At 33.9% G+C, this 23,408-nt stretch overlaps 1 protein-coding gene across 2 annotated transcripts in view; it reads right to left on the bottom strand.

Annotated features, from left to right (window-relative positions):
* Positions 1 to 9,203: 9,203 nt before the first annotated feature.
* The window catches only part of LOC149536503 (photosynthetic NDH subunit of lumenal location 4, chloroplastic-like), a 118,190-nt gene continuing 103,985 nt past the window's right edge, over positions 9,204 to 23,408 (bottom strand). For both annotated transcript variants that reach the window (XM_089805840.1, XM_089805839.1), the window contains one exon: positions 9,204 to 9,734. Coding sequence is in view for 1 of the 2 variants with exons in the window: in XM_089805839.1 (XP_089661965.1) it covers positions 9,667 to 9,734 (68 nt within the window). In the remaining variant the exon portion in view is untranslated. The remainder of the gene's footprint in view (positions 9,735 to 23,408) is intronic.

The raw sequence follows: 23,408 nt of genomic DNA, 5'->3' as shown, positions 1-23,408 counted from the left end.
TAGTATTGTGGGTTCACCCTAGTTAATGTCTCATGAAAATGAATTCAATATATTTGTTCAATAAATAGTTGAGGAAAACTCTTTCTAGATTACCTTTTTTTTTTTATGAAAATCTGTTTGTTACATATGATATCAGAGCGTTGTGGGCACCCTACTTTCTAGTAGACTTGAAAATTCTTAGAATGATTGTATAGGATGCAAGTATGTAAAACACCTCGCAAGAAGGCACGACATCTTATCTTCTTGTGCTTAACTAAGAACATGCCAAACTTCGACTACACTTTTTGTTCCATGCCTCAAGACAGGGAAACCCTAAAACAAGCTTTGCAACAAATGAAGAAGGAAAGAGTCAGGTGGACTCCTGCTAGGAAAACAACATATAGAAACAAACTAATTAAAAATTGCAATGCTCGTTAGAGAATTTCTCTTATGCACTTCCATAGATCTTGAATGATCCAAATCTAAATCAGAATTGAATGTTGAGAAGCAAAATTTAGATCCCATAATGTAAATATCCTTAGAAGAGAAATTTTTTGTAAATAAAGGCTACTATAAATGCAATAACATAAGTACTAAAGTTGATTAAATAAATTGGTTTATTCATGTGTTATATCCACTCACAAACTCTTTTAATTTGTTATAAGAATACTAAAAAAATTATACAACAAATTGACATAATTTTTTTGTTCAAATTTCTAGGTTAAACTAGTAAACAAACAAAATGAACAATTATAAGAACGTTGCAGGTCATGACATGGTCCATGAAAATAACACAATCATCCACTGATTCATAGCTTCAGATTTTGCAAGAACACAACTAAAGTTGGATACTATGGAAAAAAGAAAGAATGGGATGGCAGCCCAAATGGGGCAGAACCAAGAGGAAATGCAATCCTTGCCTCCTCCCAGAATGGAGATAGAAGTCTCTGAACACAAAAGGAAAACCTCACAAGCTTGACTCACTCAAACCGAAAAACAAAAGAAACAAGAAATAGTGAGTGATTTGTCTGTAGATATTAAGAAGATCAAACCGCCCAAATTTGCTAGTTCTGAATCTGGAGAGGATGCAACGGCTTGGTTAACTAAAATGGAATAGTACTTTGAAATTAAGAACTTTTTAGAAACCTCAAAAGTAGTTTGGGGAATATACCACTTTACTAAAGAAGGTGCTACATAGTGGGGAAACACCAAGGTTGAGCTAAACATTAAAACCACTAAGATTGTTTGGGAAAAATTTGTAACCATTTTTAGGAACCATTGGTTACCTCAACCCTTTTCTAACCAAAAATTGCTTGATTTTCAAAATCTTAAGCAAAGAGATATGACTGTACACAAATACTAGGAGAAATTTATCCGATTATTGAAATATGTACCACCATATCAACAAGATAGGAATCTAAAAGTGAAAAATAATCGAATAGGAGGAGCAGTTGATGTTCTCACTCCTCAAGCCATGGAAGAAGCTCTAGAGAAGACTATTTGATAGGAATATAAAATCAAGAGAGATGACTTCATCCAGGATAATAAAAGAAAAATAAACTGGAATACAGAAGGTATGAATACTAGATCTCAGAAGAAATAGTTTAAGAATTATTAATTTAACAAACCAAAATCAAAAGGGAATGGAATCAACGATTTTAAAAGTAATTTTAGTACAAGTAAGAATAATAAGAGTAGTGAAAAGAAGCAACCACCTTCATGATGTTTCAATTGTGAAGGAGATCATTATGCTAATAAATGCCCTCTTGAGACCAACAATAAACAACCACACAGACCACCCCTTCCACAACAACAACATGTTTATCAACAAAGGATCCACATAGCCCTTGACACTAGATAAGCTGAACAATAGATAGGCCCGATTGAAACTCAAGTAAGATCTATGGGAACCTCATTTCTATTTTAATTGATACTGAAGCTTCTAAATGTTTTATATCACCTAAACTATTAAGTAGATTTCCAAAGAAATCTAGTTTTATGGTAAAACTATTGATAGTTGAGTATGGAAACCAGTCAAGGGCTATGGTAGAGCAGTGTCTGTTTGAGGCTCGTATTGATTTTCTAAATTTCTCCACTGAATTGAATTTATATGTAGCACCTCTTGGGTCTTACAATATTATTAAAGGCATTAATTGAATCAATGAACATAAGGCTAAGGTTGGTTGTCTTGCTAAAATTGTAGATTGTTTGGATGACCAAGGCAAACTTGCAAGCATTAAGGGGATTAAACATGAAACTAAATCAAAACAGAAATCTGCCATGCAACTCAAGAAATGTGCATGAAAAGGCTGTGAGATTTTTGCAGTAAGAGTTGAAGATATGAGAGATCCTATAAACATCACATATGGAGATGACTACATTTTTTAAGATGGGGAAATCAAAGAAAAATTAAATAAATCTTTCAAATAAAGGTATCCCTATTTAAAGAATTATCAGGATGTGTTTCTTGAAGAACTCCTTGGTTTACCTCCATCTTGAGTCTTTGATTTCACCATAGATTTATTACCAGGAGTAAAATTCATCTCTTGAGCACCTTATTCAAGGACCACCACAGAATTAATGGAGTTGCAAATACAATTGTAGGATATGTAAAATAAGAAATTGAGTCAGCCTAGTGTTTCACCATGGGGAGCCCTAGTATTGTTTATTAGGAAGAAGGACAGAACTATAAGATTATGCATAGATTACAAAATGCTCAATAAGGTTACTATCAAGAACCGGTACCCACTTTCTAGAATTGACAACCTTTTTTATCAAATGAAGGCACTACAATATTTTCAAAGATTGATTTGAGGTCAGGATATCACCAACTTCGTATTAAGGATGAAGATATTCATAAATTCGCATTTAGAACTAGGTATGGGCATTATGAATTCACAATGTTACCTTTTGGATTAACCAATGCTCCAACAACTTTTATGAACTTAATGAATAGCATATTCCAAAATTGTCTAGATAAGTTTGTACTAGTCTTAATAGAAGATATCCTAATCTATTTGAAGAATGAGAAAGAACATCAAGAACATTTAGAAAAAGTCTTACAAAGGCTGAGAGAACATAAATTATACAAAAAATTGTCTAAGTGTGCTTTCTATCAAAAAGAAATCTAGTATTTAGGACACATTATATCAGCTCAGGAAATAGTTGTAGATCCGTAAAAAATCAAGGCAATTAGGGAATGGCTATACCTAAAAATGTGACAAAAGTCAGAAGTTTCATGGAATTGACAAGGTTTCATAGGAAGTTTGTCAGAAATTTTTCCAAGATAGCTTATCCAATCACATCACTTCAGAGAAAGGGAAGGAATTTTGTATGGACTGAAAAATGTCAATCAACTTTTGAATGTTTGAAAGAAAAGTTAACTATAGCACCCATACTAAGAGTACCTAAATGACAAAAGAAATTTGTCGTCATAACTGATGCATCAGGGGAAGGAGTAGGAGGTGTGTTAATGTAGGATGAGCAGGTGATTGCATAAAGTCTAGGAAATTAAATAATTACGATTAGAATTACGCCCTTCATGATCTAGAATTAGCAGCTATTATACATACTCTTCAAATGTGGAGACATTATTTGATTGAAAAACTTTTTGATCTTCAATTTGACCACCACAGACTAAAATACATTTTTACTCAACCCAATCTTAATGCTAGACAAAGGAGATGGCTGGAATTTCTAGTAGACTATGAGTTTAACATAAATTACATCAAGGGCGAGGAAAACAAAGTGGCAAATGCTTTAAGCAGGAGGAGACACATTTCTACAATTACAATTATAAATTTTAGATTAAAATATCAGATTCTACAACATCTAGAGCATGGTTAATTTTATGTAGAGATCAACCAAGGTCTCATCATAGACCCACAGGATCCCAGGTATTCAAAAGATAAGACAGAAGAGGATGAATTATTAAGATATCATGACAAGATTTATATACCCAACAAAACTAAACTCTGGAGAATGATTCTGGAAGAATCTCATTTAACTCCATATTCAGGACACCCTGGAGTAACTAAAATGATGTTAGATATTAAACCTCTATATTTTTGGAGAGGAACGAAAAGGGAAATAACAAAATTTGTGGCAAGATGGTTAAAATGCCAAAGGGTAAAAACAGAACATTGTTACCCAGCTGGCCTTTTGCACCCAAATGAGGTACCAGAATAGGAATGGTAGATAATTTTCATGGATTTTGTACAAGGGTTACCTATGATATGGAATAAACACAACACTATTTTAGTAGTAGTAGATAGATTGACAAAAGTTGCTCACTTTATACTAAGAAATCTAACCAATGGAGCACCAAAAATCATTCATAAATTCATAAAGGAGATTTTTAGATTACATGGAGTTCTAGAGAAAATTATCTTAGATAGGGATGCTAGGATAACTTCCAAATTTTTGGCAAAGATTATTTTCAGCATTAGGGACTAAACTAAACATCAGTTCAGCTTATCATCCCAAGACTAATGATTAAATAGAAAGAGTAAACCAAATATTAGAAGATCTTTTAAGAGTTTACTGTATGGATCGACAATACCAATGGGAAACGTATTTACCCTTGCTAAAATTTTCTTATAACAATTCCTGTCAATCCACCATTAAAATGGCCCCCTTTGAGGCTCTATATGGCTACAAATGTAAAACCCCTATGAGTTGGAATCGATTGGAGGATAGAATTATTATTGGACCCAAAATGCTTAAGGTAAATCGTCAGAGATTGAAAGGAGCCAATGATAGATAGAAAAGCTATGTAGATGCAAAAAGAATACCTAGAGAATTCTTAGTGGGAGAAAAGGTGCTATTAAGAGTAAAACCTCAGAAGAGTACCATCAAGTTTGGTAAGAACATCAAGTTAGCCCCAAGGTATGTGGGACACTTTGAAATATTAGAAATTATGAATTCAATAGCCTATAGAATTTCCCTACCACCAGCTCTTGTAAGGATGCATGCATGTCGTCTTCCATATGTCATACCTTAAGAAATACATCACTCATCATGATTATATAATTGATTGGAACCTATTACAGGCATGAGAACCAGGGGTGGTGGAAATAGAACCACTCAGAATACTCGAGGTGTTTAAGCTATGCTTACGAAATCAATAGGTGGCTCAATGCAAGGTTCAATAGGATCAATATGCAAAGGATAATGCTACCTGGGAAGATTATCACAAAAAATTTCAAAAATAACCTCATCTTTTCTTGAAATGATCTAAATAGATATTGTTTTAAGTTTTGTTGTGATATTCATCGGATACGATGACTTAAGGGGAAGGGTATGTTACATCCCAAATATTTACCTAATTTTAAATTTATTTATAGCCGTTAGATTGAATGGATTTTCTTTCATGAGCATGTGAAGAGAGTAGTTAAATACATTTGTTGTATTCATTATGTTAACTATTTAATGAAGATGATCGTTATCAATTATTTGTCATGTGATGTTTAATAGTTGCTTGATTTTAGAATTATGGTTAACAATTAAAATCTTTATTTATATTAAATGTTATTATGGAACTTGTTATTATCATGGAAATATTGCACGGGTGATTGTAGGAGAAGATGAAGGGGAGAAGCATTGCTAAACGTGATCAATAGAATGAGATACTAGCTTAGTCCAATTATAAGGTTGACAGGTATGACCTTTAATTGCATTGATAAGGACCTAGCGACTTGAACATCATGATACAATCAATGAACCCACATGAACTACTAAATAAATATTAAAAAATTAATTATTTTAATTAAAAATAATACGTACCTCAAATGGTTTTTGATTGTTTTTTCCACCATATTATTAAATTATATACCTATGTATGTGCACATAGATATAGGAATATAAGTGACACCATAATCTTATTTTAATAAATAATATGAAGCCACTTCATAAGTACATCTACATGCAAGTAGATAGATATATATTATAATTAATCTTGATTTAAAACCTTCAAATATTTTTTTCAATATTTATTCAATTTCTTGCTAAAACCCGGAATGCACATTTGGCATAATTTTGGCGATCAAGAGCCAAGTCTCTTCTCGGTAAGTTACGGCTTCTTGGAAGCCAAAGAGACTTTGAATACCTTTTTATTTTGAGCCGAGAGGGATCATGAGCATAAGAACATATCACCCAACCTCGGTTTCATAACACCCAATACCTTTACAGATATCACACGATATCTCTACAATATGCCACTTGGTAATCATTGTTTTTTCCTTCTACAATTTGTCTTTTACATTGATGTTTTGTTGAAGACGTGATTGATAATCACACTAGGATTTGTGCTTAAAGATTTCTTCTGTGAAGAGTGGGGCTGATTGATAGCATCTAGCAAGACTCCATTGTATTTCTAGATTTTACCAGGTTATGTGGTTGTCCATATTTCAAGTATTGCAATATGTTTTATTATCAGATATTACTGCATTCCGATTATTATAGCAATAAGATACAATTTCATATTATGATGAAAATCATCTTGCTTATAAGTCATCGGTTAAACCCTCTATAGGAAAGAGCTATTATGATGAATAAAAAGCCAAGTATCCATGAAATGATATCATATTTTATTTATGCCATTGAAAGTCGAAATCAAATGATACTTATTCTACAAGTCTTAAAGATTTCATTTTTTAGATCATAGGTTTCGATAAGATAGAAACATATAATATTCATATATCGGTTGAGGATCAATAGACATAGCCAATTGTTCTAAGATTCGAGCACCTAAGACTCACCGACTATATAGCCATGAAAAAGGTGAAGAGGTGAGATGGAATCTGCAATAACATGGAAATCAAATCAGACATGACATAAAAAATCTAAGTTAATTTCATTTAATAACTCATGCTTGTTCATACGATTGTTTCCCTACTGTCAAGTTGAGCGGTGGTGATTTGGTCATTGAGCCCATCAGAAAACCTTGGCCAAGGTTGTTTAAAGCATGTTTGCCAATTATAATCACTTGATGTCAATAGAGCCAGTTATTCAGATATGTTCATCCATAACTATGCGGATATTCTAAACACCAAAATGCTCAGGTGGCTAGACTAAAAGTATCCCAAGCCTGTTCCTAGGGTAGGGTCTTTTTATTCAATAGATTGTGTGGGGATAAATATGGTCCGAGGTTGAGAGGTTAAATCTAAGTCAATGCTTCTCCTCTTGCTGAAAGTCGAGGCTTACACAACCAATTAAAGACTCACCAAATACTTCTCGTATGTTCTTCTTTCTTTTTCATGTTGTGCATTTATTTTACTTATATGCATGGAAAGATAGTAAATCGTTATTTCAGTTATTTCAGTTATTACAATTGATCATTGTTACAGTTATTTCAATTGAACGTTATCATAGTTATTTCAATTAATCATTATTACAGTTATTACAGTTGATCATTGTTACAGTTATTTCAATTGATCATTGTTATAATTATTTCAGTAGAGCTTTGTTATCTCAATTAATCGTTGGTACTTAAAAGCAATTAATGTCTCATGAAAAGGAATTCAATATATTTGTTCAATAAATAGTTGAGAAAAACTCTTTCTAGATCGCCTTTATTTTGTTATGAAAATCTGTTTGTTACAACAACCATCTAGGTTTTCAAAAATTTCACAACTCATATGGTACTACCACATGCCAACAACTAGAGTTGTGTGTAATTTATCCATCATCTCTTAGTATTGTGCTACCACTTGATGCTTTTGTCTGCCTTTGTTGTAATGTAGGCTTCAGTAGTTTTATTATTATCAAGAATCAAAAGAAACAATCCAAAAAAACAAGACCCTAAAATCAAAGGGATAGAATTGGTTAATGTACTTAATTCCAAACAAAAGAAGCAAAGCTTACCAAAGACAAAGGTGTAGAGGCACACTGTACTTCCTCCAAATTAATAGTGATAGCATCATTCTTGGGTGAAGTACCCACAAAATTTAAGTTCAAGCATTTTGAAAAATCCAGCATGCAAATGCAAATCCGATTGAACAATGAATATAGGAAACATAAAGCTCATTTCAGTGGTTGTCAGAGCCCTATGTAAAATGCAATCTCAATAGTTGTAGCATGTATTTGGACATAATAATAATAAATCCCATTTTGAAAACTCTTCAGCATGAAAATAACTATGAACACCTTGCTCACAAGAATGCTTCATGAACCAAATAATTGCTCCCATGTTGGAAGAGATGGCATTATGTAAAACAAAAAAGCTCAAAGAGAAGGCATACTCAAGGTGAGCAGTTCTCTTGAATTGTAATGTCTTTACCGATATCATTTATGGATCTATAATTGAAGTTATTCCAGAACCAAACAAAAATAGAGCTTGGTATTGATTCTTGGAATACCAACTTATTCACAACGTAGATTAGGATACAATGAAAAAGCAAGATACAAAGGTTAGAATTTTCTGTCTTAGAATTCTTACAGCATTAGATGCATGAAAACACAAGCAATTTCGAGAACAAAATTGCATTAAAGGAACATGAAAAACAAAATGAGCAGTAAGGCCATGACATTAAAGAAGACTTCAAGAAATAGCAAGATGAGTGAAAACAACATGAGAGAATAGATGGGCGTCACTTGGACAATGGGACTTCAAGAAGCAGAAAGTTGAGCATAAGCACGCTCAAGTAAAGCCATTTCCAAGAAGAATCTAATTGGCATAAAATCCCAAAACACTCAAATAAGCAGAGAACAGTACTCTAAAAGAGTTCAACCTTGACACAGTGTCAAGAAGAATCATAGCATAATAACACTATAAGAGAGCATTTAGATTCATTTTTCCGTGAGTTGAAATAAAACATATACCATTGAGAGAATGTGAAATGGCGTTAACTGATCTTCATATGACCTTTGGGTAACCAATAGAATCATTCCCAAGGGCATAATAATGATACACATAGAAAGCTTAAACACCATCTAGAGTTGAGATCTGATTTTGCATATTGTAGGAACTGCAATTTTCAGAGGACATAGAGAAATGAATGCGGAATAAGCAAGATGGATTGTTGTGGAAGCCAATTGTCTTGTGAAATCACATTGGGTTTCTTAGGAAATCTCTTCCATCAGACTGATGTGTGTTGCAATTTCTCTTCACTATCTCTGTTGTTCATTTCTTACATGTTGATTTTATTTCCAACATTTAAGAAAGAATTCAAAATTTTGTGACTGTCTATTTAAAAGATTTTGCAAGTTATAGCAGCATGTAGATGTATATCAAACTCAAAATATTTGCTTTGTGTATGAGGTAATCACACAAGCATATAAATTTATTACAATAGTGTGAGCAAGAATTTAGATATTGCAAACAATTTTGATGAAATATGTAAATCACAGTCATAACTGTCACAAATATTTTAGTCCTGATAGCAAATTGCTCTGGATTAAACAAAGGAAAACTAGAATGCCTGTTTACACCAGAATATCCATATCAATTATGAATCAAAACAGCTCTCTTTTTTAAGTAGTGAAACTACAATGGTGCTTATCACTATGAAGCTCCCACTTGAATTTCCTCGCTCTCATGTGGGTGCACCATGTGATTTCCAGAATACAGATATAAGGAGATGTATCCAGGCAATTTACCACAAAATGTGCCCCCAATATTCCTCCAATCAAATGCTTCCAAATTTAAATCTAGGTAGCTTCCAAATTTAGGTGCGGTAGCTCCTATTTTTATTTATAAGTCCCAAGAAACTCCATGTCATAGAGCAATGTAGAATTGCCAGGTATATTACATTTTCCTGCAAGACACAGGATACAAGTAAATGTTCAGTAAAGAGTATAAAATACTAAATAGCCTTCTAGAGAGTAAATGGTATACATTGGAGACTGAATATAGCCTATATAAGAAGTTAGTGGTTTCATTTTTAAATACAAAAGGCATCGTAACGTCAGCTAGCTTATGAAAAACACAGTACTCATTTGTGACAAATCTTCAACCCTACAGTGGAAACAAATCTTCAACAAAGAATATGCCACTTTGTTTAGATGAAAGAAGTTGAGAAGCTTTGGTTTGTCACAATCATACAATGGTTTTGACTCCATTAGTAAGAATTTAGAAGAATATTAATCAAACCCATTACTAAGGTATGTGAGACCAGAGGTATTTCCTAATCATAATGATTATCCGTCCACTGAATATTACTTCCAGTGTTTGGCATGAAAAAACATTTGTTCTAATTTCGACTAAAGCAAAAAACATTCCCAAATCCAAAAAAATCTTCAACTATTCTACGGAGTTTTCTCAAGACAAAAAATGAAGCCTCAGAATTAGGTTTCTTGACCATAAAGTAATGCTACTGAGATTAATCTAGTAAAGTAGTGATGATATATCAAAGCAGTAATGAGGTTTTTGACAAATATCATGTCCTCGATTTCTATGTGAGTTTTATTCCCTTACAACATAAAGGATAGAACACTCATTGGCTCAGGATGAAACACTGAATATTGAATCCTCTCTTGAATAAAGGCACTTCTTCTGCTAAGACTGCAATGAAAGATCATAAGGTGACTACAAGGATCCTTCTTAGTCTAGATACTCACTCAATGATAATAACATGATTTGTTTGTATCACGAGGGGAATTATGCTATTCTCTAAGACTTGCCAACTTGATTCAATTGATTTGGCTTCACAACGTGCAATGGATATATACTTTGACTTCCAAATTACAAATATAAATCCTAACTAGAACTTGCAAATCTAAACTATTTCTTGATATAGTTGAAAAATTTGGACACGCCACAGACTCGGCAAACCAAAAAAATTGGACTCAGAAAAGAGTTGGGAAAGGACTTGACAAAAGAAAAAATTGTAGTTCTACAAAAAAAAATGAAAACTAATGCATTTAGAAAACATAAGAGTCATAGTTTAAAAATTACACGTCATATGAATCCCAAACCCTCAATATTTGAAATTTCATCACAATTTCAGTGGCATAAGTTTATAAATGTTTACAAAATGTCATATATTGGAGTTCCAAAACAAAAGACTACATCTCCCTTTCCCTCTTCTAAAATAACTCAAATTTTCAGGCCTCAAACTAGTAGGTGTTCAGGTATTTAAATGAGGAGTTAATTCTTCTTCCTCATCATCAAAGTCCTCATCTTCATCATCCTTCATTCCATCGAGTCACCCTAAAACCTTCTTTTGAGAAAGAATAAAGAAAAATGCCTCCAAAAGTGAAAAAAAACAAATTATAAGTTGTTGAGCATGTCTAGGTAGCAACAAGAGTTCGTCACAAGGATTCATAAGTCCTAATGTGGGACTTGCACGAGTCATCATGACAGACTCACCTAGACTCTACTCGCAAGTCCATGGCAAGCCAACTGAGTTCATCATTGGACTCACAAGTTTGTGGCCAGTCTGAGGCGAGTCTGATGATTTTTTAAACTATGCTTCTACTTCTAACAAACCATTATTTTCTTATTGATCGTAAGTTTGCCTTGTATAGTCAAATGCCATTTAAATGCACTTAACTTCAATACATACTTGATCCTTGATTTGCATCAACAGATGAGATTAAGAAAATACACTTAAATCCAATACATATTTGATCCTTGATTTGCATCAACAGATGAGATTAAGAAAATGATATTGATTTGAACATCATTTGGACACACCTTAGAAGCTTGCACTATGTGAGAGTAGTCAATTACAAAATAAGATCACCATCATTCACCATCCAAAACACAACAATGAATAATAAAGCAAATATGGTAATATATTAGTAACAATTCTCCAACCATTCTCCCTCTAACAAATGAGAGGGGTGGGTTATATATTAAAGCCCCAATTACAATCAATGGTCAAGCTTAAAACAGAATCACTGACCTAGATTAATCCATTACAAACCCTAATTAGGGAAACCACAAACAATCAATGAAAATGAAGCAACACAAAATGAGTCAATGAGAAAATTCAATGGCTTGAGGACCAATAAGAAGGGAAGCTGATTAGTCATTAGACAACTCATCATCCAAGATGTGCACTCCATTTTACCCCTCCCTTTTATCAAATTCAATAAACTTGACCAAAATCCCACCATGTTCATCTATGGAAATACTAGGAAGGTTGTTATGCTATAAGTCCATGATCTCTATCTTCTCCATGCAAGTATCCAATGCGCTATTCCGATTTGAAGTATGCCTCTGCAAATTATTTATGAAAATAATAAGAGTACACTCAATTGACTCTTCTCAAGAAAGTTCATGTCTTTGAAATAGACTCATTCCATCTTTTCTTTCAACTCATCCAAATCTAATTCACTGGAAGCATTAATGTCAAAACCAAGTAAATACATGATTTAACATGGACCTTTGCATGTATCTCCAAGATAGGACCCTCAACATTTAGACAATTAAACTATGCGTGCTCATATATAGTCCTTATGGGCAATGGAAGATGCCAATGACTAAAGTCATATACACTTTCTTTATAATTTACTCCTTCAATTAGAGATGTAGGAACACTCTTCAATGCCATGAGACAAAGATTCATCTTCTCTTCAATGGGCCGAAATTGCTGCCATGTCTCTTCTAATCCTTGCATTTTATTCATCAACATTATGGTCCTCTCATATGCTTGAGCTATCATAATAAGGAAAGTCCCTGCATTTCTCTTGACATCACTCGCCCATTCTTTTACCACATCACAAATGCCTTAAGAAATGGGGTCATATGGAAAAATTGCATCATTCTTGCGTCCCGATGGATTAATATGTGGGTTTATGATCCAACATCAAATTCTCCAAATTTAGCTCATCCTTCTTCTTTTTCACCTTATCTGCTGTTTCTTCAATTACATTTGTAGTATCCCTCAATTCTTTAGATTCTTGTTTCTTAGTTGTTGGCCCAATGTCAAATGAGCAGATATGGTAGTTATTAGGAGTAATTTCATCCCTATTCATGTCACCAACTTAGACAACAATATGCAAAGTGCAGGATCCTAACTCATCTCTATTGATCTAATGAATTTTTTTTGTTGATTTAGGTTCTTTTACTTTGCCAACTTCAATCAAGAGTATCAATTTCATCCAAAGGGAGTTCTTTTCTTCATACTCTACCTTAACCAATCAGCAATCGTGGATAAATCCATGCCATCCTCCATCTATTCATCTTCGTTACTTCCCTTTAATGCTTAAATGATCTCATCATCTGACGTAGTACAATGCTGGTGAATCCCAAAAGGAGATGACCAAACTCCCAGGTAAGAATCAAATAGTGGAAAAAACAACTAGAGGTTCAATTGAAAATAACTCAATTATTAACAGAGGATCCAAATACATCAAATGAACATAAAAAATGTTGGATTGTAAGGCCTTCCCGGTTAGGCCAATAGAAAGAAACAAATACAGATCGACCCTATCAACAAGCCTCTTCTAGATGGTCTTCCTCCTCCTCTATCTTCCCCTACAAGATACATCTTACATTACATAAATAGCCACTGTAACATGCAGTTCGGCTCAACGATCATAATTTTCCAAAATCAAGAAACGTGTTACAAAATACAAGACTGGCCCCTAAATTAATTTAATTAAATGAGCGAACACATAATTAAACATAAGAGAACCAACAATCTCATATTTAGGTCCACATGTGATCCAAGAACCCACATGAAAAGCCATGAATCTGTAAAGTTTCTGCAAATTCTTAAGTGAATCAAAATTATATTGTACCTTTATAGGTCTGCTGTAGATAATCTTCAATAAACAGTCTTGTTTAAATGAAATAATATAATTCTAGAACTGCTTATAATTTCTGCAATTTGTCTTAGGGAAAAATTGATTTAAGGAGCAGACTTCAATGTGTTGTGTGTCCTTAAACTTCAATCACACCCACCTCTTATACCATGACCAAAGGGCATCTCCCTTAAAGGGACATGATCCTCTCTAGGTCAGCCCACACTTCAATTATAGAAATCGTTGCTCAATAGGAGATAACAAATATATTAACTAACATAACTAAATAGTTATAGTTAGTGCATAACAAGGTTATTGCCAAGGATCACCGCCCATCCTATTTGCCAAGTGTAATGTATATTATGCCTTAGAATGGTATACAAGGAGAGAAGATTAATGTGTGGCCTGCAAACTCAGGTCAGTATGAGTATCACTGTTAGAAACTTAACACTCCCACTTAACTTGATAATCATACCGAGAGATAACATATCTAGCATCATCAATTACGATGAATAAGCATAGATTAATGCTCTATATCTATCTGAATCTTCTGAGAAAGTGGTATCATGGAACACATGATACTGAGTCATATAACCATCTTGTGATATAACTTATCACTTATACTAGTGATGTCAGTATTGCATGTAATGCAATACACATAGGATGAAATCCGAAGAATGATTAAATTCTTCATTTATCCAGGTTGTGACTCATAGGCATTGGAAATCCTATATCACAACTTGATCTTGAGTTAAAATCTACCAAAACACAGGATAAAGTTTGAAGAATAAATTCTTCCTTTATCCAAGTTGTGATTCATAGGCATAGAAATGCTTATGTCAAAAATGATCTTGAACTCACCCAGATCTAATAGTAGTTCTCTACTGTTCAACACATTATTTGAGAAATCATCATCTCACATAATGTCTTTTATACAAGTATTCATTATCTCAAAGATCGTCACCTCTAAAATAATGAATACAAATGGTGGAGCCCATAACAGTCAATGGCCTGATAATAAAATTATAATTAATAATAATTTGAAGAATACAAATGAATTACAATTCAACCATACTAAGTCTTTTCCTGAAGTGATCTATCTTCACTCTAGGGAGAGGTTTGGTGAGAATATCTATTGTCTAATCTACAGTGCAAATGTATTCTAATTTTACAGTATTCCTATCTACCATATCTCTTACATAATGGTAAGGAATTTCGATATGCTTAGACTTGTCATGGAAAACTGGATTCACCGAAAGCTTGATGGAACTTTAATTATCACAACGAATAATTGTAGGATTCATGGCTTGACCAAATAATCCCACAAGTAACTTTCTAAGGCAAATTGCTTCTCAAGAGGCCATCGCTGCTGCAATGTATTCGATTTCTGTGGAACTTTGTGCTACTGAAGATTGTTTTTTGCATATACAAGATATCATTGCTGATCCTAAACTAAAACATCCTGAAATACTTTTTCTATCTTTAACACTTCCACCCCAATTTGAGTCGGTGAATCTATGTAAATACAACTCAACTTTCTCATATTTGAGCCCAAGGTTAAGAGTACCTTGTAAGTATCTCATAATGTGTTTGACTACAACTAGGTGAATCTCCTTTGGCTTACACATAAACTGACTTAAGGTGTTAACAACATAGCATATATCAGGTCTTGTATTCAACAAGTACATAAGGGACCCAATCATCTACCTGTAGAGAGTAGAATCTATGGAGGGTGATTATGTTGCAGCTTCTTTAAGTTTATGTAGATTAGTCTCCATTGGAGAAGACATAGACTTGCAATTCCACATTCCAAATCTCTTCAAGATATCTAATGTATAATTACCTTGATTAAGTATAATGATGTCAGAATTCTGCCTTACTTCCAGTCTTAGGAAGTAATGAAGGGGTCCCAAATCTTTCATCTCGAATTCTCTAATTAGATCTCTCTTGCATTGATCTATGAGATGATCATCACCTGTTATTAGTAAATCATCAACATACAGTATCAAAATTACCATGTCATCTTTATCCCTTTTATAATATAGATTTGGATCGGCTTCATTTTTGGAGAATCCTAAGCCGGTGAGATACTTATCAATTCTTTCATACCAAGCCCTTGGAGCCTATTTAAGCCCTTAGAGAGCTTTCTTGAGCCTGAAAACAAAAACTTTAGGATCATGAGTTTCAAATCCTTCAAGTTGCTCCAAATATATCTCTTCTATAATTTTTCCATTCAGGAATGTTGTTTTTACATCCATCTGATGTACTTTCCATCCCTTCGATACTGCAATAGCTAGGACTGCTTTTACAGAGGTGTATCTGGCAACAGGAGCAAAGGTTTCTTCATAATCAATCCCTTCTTTTTGAGAGAATCCCCTGGCTACAAATCCGGCTTTATATTTTTCAATGCTACCATCAACAACATGCTTTATTTTAAATATCCACTTGGAAGAAACAACAAATTTTCCTTCAGGTCTTCGAACAATTTTCCAAACATCATTTTTCATAATAGATTGCTATTCTTCTATCATGGCATCTTTCCAAGCTATATGTTTAATAGCATCTGAAACATTGGTTTGTTCTGATTTAGACAAATCATTCATGTTTGTTGTATAATTAGAAAATCTTTTGGGTCTTTTTCTTTCTCTAACTATTCTAGATGGTGCAATAAAGTCTTGTGCTTCCTCTACAGTTTTAATGGCCCAAAGTGGTCTTTTCTTAGAATTTTGAGTTTCTACAAGATTAAGATTTTGAATTTCATCTTCAATTTCTTCAATGTTCTCCTTCTGAGACTTAGATTCAGCAACTCTTTCAGAACTAGCTAAAGGAGAGGGTTCTTTAGAACTTAGGGCTCTTTTAAATGCTAAATCTTCTTCAAAAATTACATCTCTACTAAGTTCAATATTTTTTTTAACTAAGTATGAAAATCCTATATGCTTTAGATGTTTCACTATACCCTACAAAAATACCTTTCTTCCCAGAGGGTTCTAACTTAGTTCTCTTTGCTTTTGGAACATGGATATATATAGGGCACACAAAAATCCTAAAATGACTTATATTGGGTTTAACCTTAGTAAAGACTTCTTCAAGAGTTTTATCTCTAAGGTAGGAGTGAGAACTTCTGTTTTGAATATAGAAAGCAGTATAAGAAGCTTCTACTCAGAGATAATATTCTAGATTTTGATCAAATATCATAGCTCTAGCAACTTCTATAATTGTTCTATTCTTCCTTTTTCCTACTCCATTTTTTTATGGGTTATAAGGAATGGTATACTCCCTCTTAATTCTTATTTGTTTACAAAAAAATTTAAACAAATTTGAGGTGTATTTCCCCCCATTATTAGTCCTAAGAGTTTTAATTTTCTGTCCTCATAAGTTTTTAGTTAAGGTTTTAAATTCTTTAAATCTCTTCAGGATTTCTTCTGATACATTGCATTTTAAGAAGTAAATCCAAGTTTTCCTAGAGAAGTCATCTATAAAAGCATATGGTACCAAAATCCTCTGAGAGAAGGAACAGACATAGGCCCACATAAATCTGAGAGGATTAATTCCAAAACATTGTTAGTTTTTTTAGTGATTGTGAAATAGAATTTTGGTGTTCTTACCTAGAGCGCATCCTTTGCATATGCTTGAGTGATCTTTATTCAATTTAGGTAAACCAATAACCATCTTCTCCATAGTTAATATAGTTTTGAAATTTAGATGTCCTAGCCTTCTGTGTCATATTTCATCTATATCTGCAGCTTCATGAACTAGGGCTTGAATAGCTCGACTAGGTTCTGAATTTAATTCATACGAATACCCTTTTCTTTGACCAATCATTTTTTCTTTCTTAATTAAGAAGTTTTCATGCAGGAGCATTTTGCATCAAAAAATAAAGTGGGAAATAATATTGTTTTTGTTTGTTTTTCAAAAAGAAAAAGAAAAAAATTAGAAATTAAAATTAAAATTAAGGAGAGAGAAAGTGACGAAATTTAGAAGAAAAATAATAAATAAATAAATAAAATTGGAGAAAAGCGGAAAAAAGACATTTAGTAGGTGACATCATTAAATGTAACTTGTGGCTTGAGGGTTTATCTAATGTGACTTGCTAGGCCAACTCGTGGGTTATGCATGTAAGGGTTTATTTTAATTTGCAATGGGCGAGGCCGACTTGTGGCTTAGTTGGGTATAAGTATGGAGTCTTGTGGAGTCTTTTAGGAATTCATTTAATGGAGTGAGTCATAGAGAGTGTGGGAACCAGCTTGAAGAAGAGCATGGAAGATGGAGTAGCTGAGTGAGTGAATTTTTTCAGAGCGAGTGGAGAGAGCGCCGAATGTGTGTCAGCTTACACTTGGATCTTGGATAAAGTTTGAGAAGAGCTAGCAGCTGCGGCTTGGAAAATAAGGAGATTGCTTGGTGGGCTTGTGAGCACAAGTTGAGAGCTTCCTTGGAGGTTTCTACTAGAGTGTGTATCTGGACTAGCTAGTGTTGGGATTGGATCTTGAGGGATCTTGCAAAATTACAATTGTAATTAATTATTTATTTGGCTGTAACCCGAAAGGCCTTACAGCCAAGCATGTTGGATGTAGATCTTACGATTATATTATGAGAATCGGCATTATTTTGGATCTAATTATCTATGTTATTATTTATTCTTCTGTTGTGTGGTTATTTACTAAGGGCTAGTACATGTCCTTTGGGGATTCTCGTGCCTTGCACTGTATCAAGTTCTTAGCCCAAGTTATGACTTTACCATCCATAAATGCAACATTATGTCCATCATCTTCAAGTGTTGTAACCGAGATTAGATTCCTTTTTATTCCTGATACATAGAGTACTCCTTTGAGAAGAAGAGAATTTCCCGACTTTAGTTTTAAGGTGCAATTTCCAATTCCTTTGACGAAATGTGCTTAATTATCACTGATGTTGACTTCGCCATTAACCTTTTCTGATATAGAGTCTAGTGCTTCTTAGTATGCTATAATATGTCTAGATGATCCACTATCAATCACCCATGCTTTACTTGAGACTTCATTTCATAGTGACGAATACAATACACGATTATCAGGATTACAGTTATCTTCTTCCCTAGTTATGTTTCTACAGTTCGCTTGTTGTTAAGAATTCTCTGGGCAATTAGATCTGTAGTGTCCAAAATTTCCACATATGAAGCATTTTATTTTAGATAGGTCTTTCTTAGGTTTGTCATTCTTTTGATTACCCTTTTTCTAAGTTGCCGGTTCGCGGTTCGGTTCCGGGTTCGGGTTCGAGAACCAGTTCGCTGGTTCGACAAAATTTTGAAAAGGGGTTTGGGTTCGTTTGGGTTCGTTAGTACAAAAACATGTAAAAAAATTTATTTTTTTAAAAATATATATATATATATACGAAGCATGAGTTAGAATTGGAATGTAGCATAGTAGCATAAACACATTTGAACAACAAAATTTTTTAAAACAGCATAAACAATATAGTAGCAAACCACAGTGATCATTGGAACCCCTAGCGACTAGATCTCTTCCCTTTCATTTAAAAAATTCATAACTGTATCTGATTAGTTTATGCAGATCAACAGTAAGTTTTAATAAAAATTTCTTCTTTTCATAAATTTATTTACCAAACTCTTATTATGATTAACATAATCGATTGAATGTGGTTAAAAACTAATTAGATCTAGCTTGTAGAAGGTAAATCCCTTTGACCAGCTGAATATTCTTCAATCTCTTTGGGCACAATCTCCCAAGCACTGATCAACAACAATAAACTGGAAAAAGACCATTCATGGAGGCCTTTGGATAACACAGTCTGACGTCCCAGATTGAATATTCTTTAATACAATTTTTAATATACCTAGAGGAGAAATAATCAGCCAAACAGTGATAGACAATGTGGTAAGTAGCTGCCCCACCTGACCATATTCATGTGACCGTAACTTTCTTCTGCAGGGCAACATTTTCCAATAAAACGTTGTTTATTGTTTAGTGTTTGAAAAATTCATATTGCTACTCAAATAGGCCCTGAAATTCCTCGAAATTGGTCATGGTGGTCGCCACATGTTGAGCATCTTCTCTTGTGGGTGTCTCAAATTTAGTAGCATTTTGATTCAAATAGAAAGTGTTTTACAGCTAGGGATTACTCAACACTAAAAAACTGTGGCATTGTAATGCCTACCAACCTAGATCCAAGATGTATCAACATAAATTAAATTAAAACATGCTGTAATGTGGAAAATTTATATGTGGTTCTCCTGGGTTCGAACCCTGGTCCGAAATTTTATATGTGGTTCTCTTGGGTTCGAACCTTGGTTCGAACCAGATCGAACCAGGCCTCCAAAAACGAACCCAAGTTGAACCCAGGTCGAACCGGACCAGAACCACGAACCAGTTCAAACCAGTACGTGGTCCGGAGAGGGGGGGGAGGTACCCGTGCAACTTAGCCCTTTTTCTTCTTGAAGTGCTTTTTTTTTCCTTTATAGGAGTTTGTATTAAGAACATGAAGTTCTTCATCTTCAATTTTCAACTTTCCCTCTTTCTTAAGTTTTATGGATTCTTCTTGAAGACAATCTCCTTTAAGTCTATTGAAGTCAGGAAGTTTGTCTCTGGCACTTGTTGGGTGATGCGACACGCTCCCCTGCCCACAGGTGGTTAATTATGTGGTGTTCCATGTTCACTAACAGTCATGGCTTTTGGTGCAATGGAAAATGGGCTCAACAATTGGTATCAGAGCCTAGTTTTGGCCTGGTCATGGGTTCAAATCTCCCCGGTGCCTTCCCGACCCGCGTAAGCGCCTGGTATGCGCGTCGAGGGGGAGATTGTTGGGTGATGCGACGCGCTCTCCAGCCCACAGGTGGTTAATTATGTGGTGTTCCATGTTCACTAACAGTCATGGCTTTTGGTGCAACGGCAAATGGGCTCAACAACACTTACTCCTTGTGTGAATGTTTCCCATGAGTCTGGTAATCCATCTATAGCCATCAATGTTAGTTCTGTATCATTAATGATGGTTCCTATACTTGCAAGTTCATCTCTTAGACTGGCAACCCTTAGGAAGTAAGAATTCATTGATTCTCTCTTCTTTATTTGTATGTGATTTAGTTTCCTTTTCAATACAAGAACTCTAGTTGCATTGTTGACCTCATATGCATTTAGTAATGCATTCATCATATCAAATGATTTTTGATCTTTTGTTAGCATGGGTACAATATCATTTTTCACTCCATCTAATATGATTTGAATGGCTTTTCTATTTCCTTTACTCCAGATGGTTTTATGAGGTTCAACAGTAGGTTGTTTGGATGTTGAATCAACAAATTGTTTTACATCATCTTCTTCAAGAATCATCATGATTCTGAATTTCCAAGCATCAAAATGTTTTTTTCATCAAACCTGTCCTCGGGTCTGATTGTGTATGCCATTCAAGACAGGAGAATGATGCTAGATATATGTCAAGTCTGATTAATTTGCAGAGCCTAGGTTTGACTACCAGAGCTCTGATACCATGTAAAGTTCTTGCAAATTCTTAAGTGAATCAAACTTATGTTATACCTTTATAGGTCTGTTGTAGATAATCTTCAATAAATAGTCTTCTTTGAATGAAATAATATAATTTTGGAAATGCTTATAATTTCTGCAATTTGTCATAGGATAGAATTGATTTAAGGAGAAGACTTCAATGTGTTGTGTGTCCTTAAACTTCAATCACACCCACCTCTTATACCATGACCAAAGGGCATGTCCCTTAAAGGGACATGACCCTCTCTAGGTCGGCCCACACTTCACTTATAGAAATCTGCGCTCAATAGGAGATAACAAATGTATTAACTAACATAACTAAATAGTTATAGTTAGTGCATAATAAGGTTATTGCCAAGGATCACCGCCCATAGTATTTTCCATGTGTAATGCATATAATGCCTTAGAATGATATACAAGGAGAGAAGATTAATGTGCAGTCTGCACACTCAGACCAGTATGAATATCACAGTTAGAAATTTAACAGAATCCTCACAATTGAAGACAATCACCACATAAGAAAATTGCCACGCATCACCTGATGAGCCAACAAAGAACACACCATCCTAGAAAATGAATTAGATCTCCAAGTATATGAAACATAAAGACATGCAACCTTAGGAAGATGACCAATGATAGGCCCTCAATAAGAAACCAAGCTTGCATAAATTGGAATGTGTGATCAAATGATCGCACCCGTAAATAATTAGACTGAAATTGGAAAACAAAAAATACAGCAAACTGTTTGTGGGTTATGTAGGATTGCCAACGACCCAAGGATGCTCCTACATCACACATTGAAGGTGACAAGAAGATGTTCCGTAAGTACATATGAAAATCTGACAGGATTCTAAACATAAATGCCATGTTCATTCATAATCCATAAATCTTTAGCATAAAAAACAACTGAATTTTTCCCAACCTTACTTTTGCAACTCATTCCTTTATTGTCAACAACAAATATGCTTCTTCTAGAAAACTCAAATAAATTAATCCTTTCACAAAATCTTAAATGATCATTAGGTAGTTGCTGCAAACAAATATCAAACTGATTAGCATCTGTAACTATCTTATCTATAGGTTGTGCAACATTTAAATTAACAATCTTAGCAATACTCAAGTTCTTCGCTGTTACATCCCAAATTTTTGCCCTAAATTTTTATTTTGATCATAGCCGTTGGTTTAACGAATTATTATCATGTGAAGTGAGTTAGTTAATTATAGCCGTTGTATCAATTTATTTCTTCCTGATCATGTGAAGTGTGTTAGTTAATTATAGCCGTTGTATCAATTTATTTCTTCCTAATCATGTGAAATGAGTTAGTTATTTAGATGTTGATGAAATCTCTAATGGTTACTAAATGATCGACAATAGTTTTTGAATTAACAATTAATATATCTTGAGTTAATGTCTTGGCAAGAATGTTTGTTTGAATGATTGTAGGAAGAAGACTAAAGAGAGGGAAAGCATTGCTAAACGAGATCATCAGAAGGGGATGGTCGAATGGTCCAATCATCTGAGTCGATAGGTTTGACCTAAGAATACCCTGGCAAGGATACTAGGATTTGACAACATGTTGCATTATGGAACCGTATGAACTATTAAAGGAACAATATAATAAACAATAAAAATTAAAACTATAATTCATACCTTTGAAGAAATTAATAATGAATTCATTATTTAATCATTATTACTCACACTCAAATATGAACATATATATATAAAAATAAGGCGACACCAATAAATTATAAGCTATAATCTAATGATGCCACTTTATCAATACATACACATGAACATATATAAGAATGAACAACAATAATAAAATAATAAAATCAAACCTTTCAACTTCTTATTCTTTCCCTCTATTTTTCCTTTTTTTTAAAATACGATTTGTTTTGCATTCGAAAAGTCTTCTTGTAACTGTTAGTAGCCGAAGAACCAAGTTATATTTTCTATATTAGAGTCTCATGATCGTTCCGGACATCTATCTCTTTTCTTTCTCTGCTATCGGTGGCTCTCGGCACTCTACGTTTAAGGAAGAATAGAGTATATTTTCCAAATTTTATTCTCTACTCTCCACTATTCCATACTGTCTCCACATCTTCATAATCACGGGCTCTAAACAAGGAATGGAGTCCTTCTTCCTACCGCAAGAGTTCAACAGTAGACAGAGTGTCACATAAGGTTCTACTAAATTTTGTTTTAATTCCTTCCACTTTACCATGTCTGTGTGAGTCTTTATTACC

This window comes from Cupressus sempervirens, chromosome 10 (assembly GCF_028749045.1).
Source record: "Cupressus sempervirens isolate cs-2001-9-10 chromosome 10, ASM2874904v1, whole genome shotgun sequence".
Taxonomy (NCBI): Eukaryota; Viridiplantae; Streptophyta; class Pinopsida; order Cupressales; family Cupressaceae; genus Cupressus; species Cupressus sempervirens.
This window is presented reverse-complemented; position numbering and strand designations above follow the sequence as displayed.